Below are 10,166 nucleotides of genomic sequence, written 5' to 3'. Positions count from 1 at the left end.
TCTTTGAAGATTCATTGTTAGTACAGATTGCAGAGTAGGAGTAGAGTGTGTGTGTGTGTGTGTAGACCATCATCAAAAGCTGTGTAAAAGGTGAAGTACAACGATGGGTTAGGCTAAAACAGTGGTGGGCTTAGCCTTCTTGGGGGGCTATTATTTTAGCTTTAAGGCGATGGAATTTGGAAGGTTGAATGGCAGTTGGAAGAGGCAAAAGCAGATTTTGCAGCAGCAGATTGTTATTGTTTTTCAAGAACAAGAAGAGGGTAGTGGAAAAGAGCAGTGTAAAGAGAAAGCTTAATCCACAGACTGATAAGAAAAAGTCTTCTAATTCAAAAGCTGGAACAAGAAAAGCACAAGGGTCTGACTCTGGATCCTCAGAGGAATCCGAATCCGAATCCTCATCATCGTCATCTTTATCAGAATCAACGAAATCAGGATACATCCACCTCAAGGCATGTAGGAGAAGAGAACTCGGTAAAGAACCACCATCAAGAACCAGTTTTGTATCAAAGTCAGCTGCTTTATGGGAGGGGATTAGATACTCACCACCACCAACCGTCGCTGGAGCCACCGCCGCCGCCGCCGCCACCCAAGAAACGGTCGTATTTCACTTCATCTTCACCCCTGGAGCCTGCATCCGAACATGCAAGATTGCGAGGAAAAATGGGTGAGAGCAACCATCGTCATTCAACATCATCAAGATTAGGCCTGAAAACCAGTGTTGGAGAGATTGTGGAGGTCCAAGGCGGTCACATTGTCAGGTCCACCGGCAGAAAAGACCGCCACAGCAAAGTCTGCACAGCCAAAGGCCCCAGGGACCGCCGTGTTCGCCTCGCCGCACACACGGCCATCCAATTCTATGACGTCCAAGACCGTCTTGGCTACGACCGGCCCAGCAAGGCGGTGGATTGGCTCATCAAGAAGGCGAAGGCGGCCATTGATGAGCTCGCGGAGCTCCCCGCCTGGCATCCCACAAACTATTACGCGCCAAATGCAAGTTTTGGGCCAGAAGATGCTCAGAAAAAGCTTGAAGAAGAAGAAGAAGAAGAGCACCAGGAACAACATGGTATTCACCAGGCTGATTTAATGGATTCTAACGTTTCCGGGTCTGCAAGTAAAAGAGCAATGGCGATGCTGGGAGGCGAAGATGAGAATTCCAATAGACAAAATTCAAGCTTTTTGCCTCCATCTTTAGACTCTGATGTCATTGCTGATACTATCAAGTCTTTCTTTCCAGTGGGTGCCTCGGATGAGGCTAGTTCCTCAGCTATGCAGTTCCAGAGCTTCTCTTCTCCGGACTTGCTCTCAAGAAGCAGTAGTCATAGCCAAGATTTGAGGCTCTCTTTGCAGTCATTTCAAGATCCAACTTATCTTCACCACCATACTCAGCATCCTCAAAACCCCAGTAACCACGATGAACAAGTCAATTCACAAACACATTTTCAAGGGCAATTTCTACTGAGTGGCACTCCACTGGGGTTTGATGGAACCGCCGGGTGGGCTGAGAACCACCAGCAGGCTGTAGAACTCGGCCGCTTCCAGAGGCTTGCAGCTTGGAATGCTGGTGGGGAAACCGGCAGTGGGAGTGCCGGAGGAGCCGCATCGGCAGGATACTTGTTCAATTCGCCACCAGCGCCGCAGCCGCTGCTGCAGCAGCTGTTCGGCCACAACCAGATATTTACACAGAGGGGACCCCTTCAGTCCAGTAACTCACCTTCAGTTCGTGCTTGGATGGACCCATCAGCGGTGGCAATCTCCAACGCTGATCACAGCCTACAACGGCCCCACCACCATCCCGGAGTTCTGCCTGTCTATCCATCATCAGTTTCCGGCATTGGATTTGCGTCCGGGTTCAGTGGATTCCCCGGGTTTCACATTCCTGCACGAATTCAGGGTGATGATGAGGAGCGCGATGGCTATTCTGACAAGCCATCCTCTGCTTCCTCAGATTCTCGCCACTGAGTTTAACTCACAGAAACGAGTTTCCTCCTTTCTTCCATTAAGGTGATGCCTAGCACGCCGTTTCTCATTTATGTTAATTCACAAGTTATTGTTCAGGTTCCAAACTCTGTTAGTTGCTGACAAGCTTATTGTAGCTTAAAATTTTTCAGCAGGAGAAATCAAGAACAGGTAAAAGTTTCAGTCTTTCTGCCATGGGATGATGTGGGAAAAGCTGATGGAGGAAGTTCGAGTGAGCTTTACTCAATGGCGGGTGCCGTTGGGCGAAGAATCTGATTGTATTTCAGGTTTTTCGATCCCGGTTTGCTACTTTATGTTTCCTATGCTAGTTTCATGTTCCATGCCTGAGTGCAAGCAGGGCTCGACTTTGTTTCGAGCCATTTAAATTTGCTTATGCATTCCGTTGTTAGACTTACTATGTTTCTACTGTTTACTTGCTGTGTTGGTACTATCCCATCAGTTCAAGAGTCATGAGTTGAGTATTGAAGGGAGACATGTTTCAATTAAGTTAAGTATTCACCTTCTTTCTTTGATCTTTGTAGAACTAATCCGTGTTATCAAAATCTAATATTTGTTTTCTGCTATGCAATCGAACCTGGATGAGGGTTACATGACTTGCATATACTAAGCATGTCATAGCTGTGGTTTTACTGATTTGAGCTGTTTGTTGCTTCTTTAATCTCATATGAGGAATAATTAGGTTGTTTTCTCTGTATAGAAATGATCAACAATTCACGTAGGACAAAAATGAGAATTTGTTTACAGTATTTAGCTTTACTGCCTTCTAAGATCGAAGTTCGTCAACACTTTTCGTCCCGCATAAATTATTAAAGTGACCTAACCTCCCCTCAGAGCCAGAGAGGCAGTGTGGGAGTGATCAATTTTCAGACGAATAGTCTGATCAAATGTTTGTAGGGGACGGGAAGAAGTAGATCACCATGTAGTAATTCATTGACGGCTTACCGTTGTTGCAAGATTTAATCTTGGTTCCAAGTTATAGCATTGATCTTGTAGATACCTGCATAATTTACACATACATACGTACAGATAGGTAGATGGATAGATAGGCAAACAGATATTAAGTGTTGTTCACTATTTATAGCTACCTTTGGGTATGGTTGACAACGTACATGAGAGGGCTGTCGTGCTCGTTTTGGCAGTAGGCAAACAGAAATATTGAAATCCCACCTACTGCATTTCTGTTGATTGAGAATGCATTTAAAACCAAACTCTCCTACTGCATTTTTACAATTTAACTCCCTAGTCTTCATTGTGTTCAATCCTCTTCTTTAATAATTGATACCCTGTGTAAGTTTTAGAATATTTTATAAATGTGGCCAGGTACCAAATCAGATTTAGTCGAACCAAACAGTCCACATAGTAAGTGTACTCTCGATGAACTCTATGGTCTTCAAATGCCAAATGTGCACTATACTTATCATGTAATTTATTCAAAGGAGTCTAGTTATAGGACAGATCAGAACTTAGGTTGTCTTGAACTCTCAATCAAGATTGTTTCAGAAAGGAAAGAGCCCAGTTTTAGCTAACCCTTTTCTTTTAAAAAAAACCTAATGTCTATATTTTCAGCCATGCTAGTTAAGCTTTAGCAGTATCTTATGTAGTACAGTACCAGATTGCCTGAACTTTACCTAAATTTACTTCCTGAAAGCTCGCCCTACTGTAACTTGAATGTAGAAACAACTATATCTCATGCTGCTCTTGGAAGTTGGCTAATTATGAGGTAGATACTTTGCTGTAAATCGTTTAGTCGTCTATATAAACACGAATTTGCTTGTGGCAACTTGGGTGAAATGATGAAGTTGGAAATTTGCTGTAAATTATTAAGGCGAATCTACTTATTATAGTAACACCTTTGGTGTGGTTGTGCAGCGATGCACTCCCTTCTTAGGCCGTAGTTATTGCTCAAATATCAGTTCACGTCAAAATTGCTATCCTGATCCTTCTTTTCCGGTCTTTGATATAGTCAGGAGGAAAAGGCGTGAATAGAGGGTGAATGGTCTTTTATTCCACTTTGATGTTACAATATAGTGTCACATAAACACGTATTCCTATATTCATGCCGAGATGTTGTCCTAACCGTTCCTCTCCTGCCTTTGATATAGCTAGTAGAAAAAAGGCATAAATAGAGGGCGAATGTCTTCTATTCCACTCCGATGTTACACCATGGTGTCATATAACACGTACTTCCATGTGCACGCCAAGGTTGATTATTCGTCTCATGTCTTTGATATAGTCGGGAGGAAAAGGCTTGAATAAAGGGTGAATTATTTTCTATTCCAATTCAACGCTACACAATAGTGTCATATAAACACGTATTCCTATGTTCGTGCCTAAATTATTGTCCTAATCGTACCACTCTCGAGAGGAAAAGGCTTAAATAGAGGGTGAATGATCTTCTATCCCATTTTAATGTTACACAATCGCGCGTATGCATGAGTAATGGGCCCTCAAATGAATTTAGCATTAAAACATGAGAGAGGGTTCTTGATCAACATTAGAAAGAAGGGTAGATTATTGAGATGAAGGAAGAACCCTAGGCCACCAATTATGTCAAGTGAATGAAATGTCATGAAAATCAATTATGGGGGTAAAAAAAGAAGCCTTTGAATAGCACCAAAATTGGGTACTTGACCATCATCAAAGAGCATTGGTCCCCTACCCTGCAAAATGTCTGTGCTTCTTAAAAATCTCCAAGTCTAGCTAGCTGGAAATTTTATTTCTTTACCATTTTGGCAAAAACATAAAATTGGGGGAAATAAATTAATAATTAAAATATAAAAAATAATTGGCTTCTATTGAGATGGTGACAGTTGCTTGAGGTTTGTCTCTACTTATTGATGGTTGATTGTTACTACTTGTACACGTGGCACGTTTAAATATGCGTGCAGAATTAGATTTTTTTTTTTTAAAAAAAAATATTATCTAAAAGTATATGTATGTTGATTGGATAAATAAATAGCTATTAAAAAAAGAAGTTATGAGAAATTATTGAAAAAATAGCGAGAGGACAAACGATGTAGAACTCGGAAAATTGGGGAGAGAGAGAGATACCAAAAAAACCCCACCCTTGATAATAAAGTGTATAGATGTAGGGATTTTAGTTAGTGCAAGATTTTTTTGGTGAAGATAATAATATAGGGTTAAATGCAGTTTACCTTCCCGACAATATTTAAAGTTGCATTCACCATCTAAATTGTCCTTAGATTTGATTGTACAATTTTTTTGAGCATCTAAATTAATAGAGGTGAGTTATTTATTTATTATTTTATAAGGTTCGTTTTATACATCATTTAGTCTATTCAAACTTAAAAACCAATTCAATATATTGATATTTTTAAATAAAAAATATATTGTAAAAAGAAAATAATGAAACGGGATATTATTATAAATGTAGACTGTATACCCACGTTCGTGGGATTCAAACCTACACTTGCTTGTTTGTGAGATCTTGACTTTTCTAGTCGAGCGGGATCTGGTAAGAAATAGTTGATATAATTTGGTTGCTTCAAATTATATTTGGATTTGAGTAAAAGATTTAAAGAAAGAACTTCAAATGACTTTGTATTAAAAGAATTTGAAATCATTAATAGTTAGTAAACGATAGTTCAATTAGAGGTGAAGTGCTTGATTTTTTTCGAATTTAGAATTATTAAGATAAATTTAAAGGATTTGTTAGATATCTTGAATTCGTAATTTCAATTTTATCGATCCAAATGTATTCTTCTTAGACAATTGGAGTCGGAAGTTGATTTTTTTTAATTAAATTAATCATAATGACATCATGACTGCACAATTATAACAAATCATTGTAGTAATTATTGATATTAAATATTTATGACTAGTGAACAACTGTTGTTAAAATAGACATAGAACTACTGTTAAAATAAAATAAAATAATCTCAAAATACCCAAAAATAAGAGCGAAATTGGAGATAAAAATACATATTCGAATTTGTGCTGGCAAAATTGTACTTTGTGGAGATTTTCAGCAGCGTTTCTTTGATTTTTCTAAAGCATTTTGGAGTTGGAAACGAATCAAACTATTGTACATATGAAGGTTCACAAGAATGAGAGAATAGAAAGTTACACGATAAATAAGAAAACGAAAATAAATATTAAATTAAAAAATAAGATAGTAGACAGAAAATAGATGAAACGCCAAAAGACCCATCCATTTTAATAATAGATTATAGATACAGTCCCCTCTATGATTTTATTGACAAATAATAAAAAGATAAACAGTATTTCTTGAAATTAGAACAAAATACAAATATCATCTCTCCCTTTTTCTTCAAATCAATCATCAATGATGGAAAACCAAAATGTAAATGGAAAATCAATCAATCAAAATGTCGTTTTTGCCACTCATGCAGAGGCCTCTTCGGACACTCTGGATAGCTTTCTTGCATGTGTTGAGACTTTCCCGTTTGAAGAAACTGGTTTAGCTGTAGTTTTTGTAGGGGTTGATTTTGTAATTTCAGTCGTCTTGTGTTTAGCTTCGACTTTCTTGGCAAGGCTAGGCCTTGTTTGGAACCTGTTCTCCCATGGACGAACAGCGACCCATCGTTCCCTCCAGCTCCAGCCCCAGCTTTCTTTGCTAAGGTCGTAGTAAGCTTGCCCGAAATACTGATTAGAATTCGCCCTCCACTGCAAAAAGATTCAACTTTAGAGGGCGTTAGGGTGAGCTTATTAGAACGTCCTATAAAATGTTTTTGAGATTATAAGATGTTGCAAAGTGTGTTAAATTTACGTGCCTGGTGTGAGAAAGCATAAGCCATGGCACGTTCACGCTTGGCCGCTGCTTCCTCTCTCTGTTGTATCCTGTTCAGGATTTCTTCCATGGTTTCAGGGCCACCACTCCATTCAGCCTGTTTCGACAGAGTCAATCACTAATACGAAGGTCATCTAGTTTTCCCTTTAACAAAAGTTCTGCATTTTTGTTGGAGGACCACATAATCTAAATAATTTGAAACTGTTAAAAGAAATAATCATTTTATATTTAATATTTGTAACATGCTTCCGTGCAGGCAGTATTCGTTTTTCTTGAGTCCTGCACAAGAAACACTCCCTAGATGTCTTGTTTCACTTGGCTCTTACTTAAAGCTGTTGAAAATGAGAATCATATGGCTGAAGTAGCCAAACCAAAATACTTGAGAATCCATTTCATACTCAAGAAAGGATCTCAAACAGATCGCGCTTTCAATTAGTAAAAAATAATTAAAATGTGTAGAAAGATGAAGTTAGTTGAGCTAGGGTCGCGCCTGACTCGACTTAAGTTGGATGTCAATTAACAATGATACAAAGGTGAAACACGGATTGAAGTTTAAAATAAATTTGGATATTAATATGTTTGAGTTGACTCGATCTGTCCACGCCCGTACCTCCTGGACTAATCAAGGAAAAATTGACTTGGACTTGGTCATGAATGAATACAAAGACAAACTATACAGAATGAAAGGGAACAATGCTTATCAAAACAAAGATCAATTTCATATGGTTGGTGTTAAAATGAAATTGAAGCAGAGTACCTCTAACTCATGCAGCTTAGCTTCGAGTTTTAACTGGTTTTCGAGTTTCTTCTGCCTTGTCCTGCTCTCAGTAACCATGCTGAGCCATCGTGCTCTGATCTCCGCTTGTATCCTGCTCCAGAAATGGATGTGATTCAGAGCAGACATTGCTTGGTTTTTCACTGAATGGCCTTCTTCTATAACTTCTCGAAATCTCACAACTCCCTTTAGACGGCGCAAGGTTTTCCTCGCCTGCAATAAGCCCCAAGGAGTAGGATTATGGCAAGAAATGGTGGTGATGTGGGCTTATGCCAATGAACCAAATTACTCTTTTCATTTAAATGTAATCGCTTGATCTTCCCAAACTCTTCTAATTTAACCATCGGAAGATCTTCGTTGGGGCTCATCTCGAGATCGTTAGTGAGGTTTCCTTGATTTCAAACTAGTTTCTATTTAACTAGAGATTCAGATCGTTTATAACTCTGAGCTCCTTTGACCAGTTAGCACCGACATACAACCCCAACCTAAACCGCAATCAAGTGGCAGTCACTAAATTTAGCATATTAGCATCAAATTGAAAATTTCTGCTCCATATGGACAGTTTTCGCCAATGAGGACTTATTCAAGTAGTAAGGTTGAGATTTCACTGTCAAGAGGTTCGAATCTCATACATGAGGATATATGTCTACTTTCATAATAGTTTCTCTTTTTTTGTTTCCTTCAAATATATTCTTTGATTTTAATCAATTTTTGAATTTGAATGTATTGAATAATGTAATAAATCGTCCTATGAGAAAAAGAACAGTAGTTTTCTATGGGATTCAACTTTCTACTTGTTCAACATTGTATATGATCAAGATTCAAGTCCTAACTTCAGGATCAAGGTTAAACAATCTACAACGTAGAATACGAGTAACTAAAAAGCTCTAAAGAGAAGGCAAAGCCGTAAATATTAGCATTGATCATACTGATTCAAATTGGATGATTACTTAACCTTGTATGCTCTATAGGCCGTCTGGATTCTTGTAGCAGCAGCATCCTCTGTTAGGTGCCTTGATTTGACATTCTTCTTGGAAGTGCCATTGGCAAGAATTCTGCCCTCTTTGCTGGACGGCTGTTTCCCCTTTGATCCATTTGATTTTTTCCCAGAATGCTGCATCAAAATGTGCAAGAGATATACAATAAACTCATATATATATATATATACATACAGAGAGAGAAATGTACTCAAAGAGTTACCTGAGCTTGTTTGTGTTTATCTTCCTTTGATCTCTTTAGGCTTATTATAGCCTTGAACCAATCACCTGAACCCATCTCTGTTGGTTTTGGTGCTGAATTACAGCATTAACCTACCACAAATTTATGCCCAGGTCAGCCATTACACCAGATCAAGCACTATTAAATGCAAATTCCTAAACATTACAAGCAGGAGCTTAAACAAAAATGATTTATTTCCATTACTAGCAAAATTCTATCTTATACATTCGGATCCACACAAATTCTTGCAATATGAGACATTGTCTACTTGGAATTATTTTTTCTTCTAAAGAAAGTCTTTATCTCCACAAAAACTACATATATTACAAAGGGTAGATTACAGCACATAATCCAATGATCGTGAATGTGAATGGACTGATTCCATTAAAATCATGAATTACATAAATTTTACCGATAAAATATAGATGACTCAATAGCAACCGTCTTCTAAAAATTAAGAATCGAACAGAATTCATCACTGACCGAAGAACAATAAATCCAAACCCGCCCTCTTTTCAACCCTAAAATCATTCAGTTCATGATAACATCACAATGACCCACCAGGATCAAGCAAACAACATTACAATTTAAACACTTGCACGCTCAAAAATTAAAATGAGAACAAAGTCAAGAATCGCATATCATAAATGAGCAATATTTCTTACTTGCTGAGATTATGGGCTCATCCAATCGGAACTTGTTCTTCGAAATCTCGGCCTCTTTGTGTGAAAGAATTGGTGAGGAATAGAACAAATAAACAGCAACATTTGACAAGAACATTGGAACTTGGAGTGATTGACAAAGCAACTGACACGGAAGATGGTGGGAGAGGGAGTGTGATATTTGATCTTCTCTTGAAAGCTCAATTGCAGTTTCTTAAACAAGACAGCTTACTCTCTCCATTGCTTCAGCTCATAACTTGAGCATCAAGCGAAACAACAAGGGGAAGGGCATTTTGGGGGAAATAAAAATAAAAGAGAATTGGTCCCGGCGGGGCTCGAACCCGCGACCTTCGGCTCATAAGACCAACGCTCTAACCAACTGAGCTACGGGACCTTGTTGTTAAGACTTTTCAGTAGACCAATAATTCCCTTTAAACCCCTATAACCTATGGTCTATTTATACATCACTCTTGATTTTTGGAAATTTACAAATATATATACAAAAGTATCAACATCATTTATATATATTTTTTTTTAAATTATACATACATTCTCTAAATAGGGGTAATTTCTGTAATTACGTTTAAAATAAGATGGTATTACGGAAATATATTATAAAGCAAAAATATAATTATCCCTAAAATATTTTTATAATTCAGAAAATCTATTTCAGTAATTTTATCTGAAGATACAGTCCATTAATTTTTTTTTGGGGTTAAAAATTCAAATATTAGTTGTTACTCTATTTTTTGACAAAATTACT

At 38.0% G+C, this 10,166-nt stretch overlaps 2 protein-coding genes and 1 non-coding gene across 5 annotated transcripts; 1 reads left to right on the top strand and 2 right to left on the bottom strand.

Annotated features, from left to right (window-relative positions):
- Positions 1-523: 523 nt before the first annotated feature.
- On the top strand, positions 524-2,545 carry TCP3 (TEOSINTE BRANCHED 1, cycloidea and PCF transcription factor 3). 3 transcript variants are annotated; one of them, XM_011099949.3, is made up of 2 exons: positions 524-2,001; positions 2,112-2,545. In XM_011099949.3, exon 1 carries the CDS (start codon positions 661-663, stop codon positions 1,957-1,959), a length of 1,299 nt encoding a protein of 432 aa, XP_011098251.1. In that variant the 5' UTR covers positions 524-660; the 3' UTR covers positions 1,960-2,001; positions 2,112-2,545. The 3 variants fall into 3 exon arrangements, with proteins under 3 accessions (XP_011098251.1, XP_011098249.1, XP_011098250.1); XM_011099947.3 differs by having other exon boundaries at positions 2,109-2,545; XM_011099948.3 differs by having other exon boundaries at positions 2,094-2,545.
- Positions 2,546-6,124: 3,579 nt separating this feature from the next.
- Positions 6,125-9,667, bottom strand: IQD10 (IQ-domain 10). Its single transcript, XM_011099951.3, has 6 exons — positions 9,407-9,667; positions 8,724-8,833; positions 8,479-8,637; positions 7,506-7,736; positions 6,732-6,845; positions 6,125-6,624 (listed from the first exon to the last, which is right to left on the bottom strand). Exons 2-6 carry the CDS (start codon positions 8,796-8,798, stop codon positions 6,343-6,345), a joined length of 861 nt encoding a protein of 286 aa, XP_011098253.1. The 5' UTR covers positions 8,799-8,833; positions 9,407-9,667; the 3' UTR covers positions 6,125-6,342.
- A 56-nt stretch (positions 9,668-9,723) lies between these two features.
- Positions 9,724-9,797, bottom strand: TRNAI-UAU (transfer RNA isoleucine (anticodon UAU)). Its single transcript has one exon. It is a non-coding gene; the product is annotated as a tRNA-Ile (tRNA).
- Between the last annotated feature and the right edge of the window lie 369 nt (positions 9,798-10,166).

The sequence above is a fragment of the Sesamum indicum genome, linkage group LG13, assembly GCF_026168435.1.
Source record: "Sesamum indicum cultivar Baizhima isolate 11 linkage group LG13, ASM2616843v1, whole genome shotgun sequence".
NCBI lineage: Eukaryota > Viridiplantae > Streptophyta > Magnoliopsida > Lamiales > Pedaliaceae > Sesamum > Sesamum indicum.
This window is presented reverse-complemented; position numbering and strand designations above follow the sequence as displayed.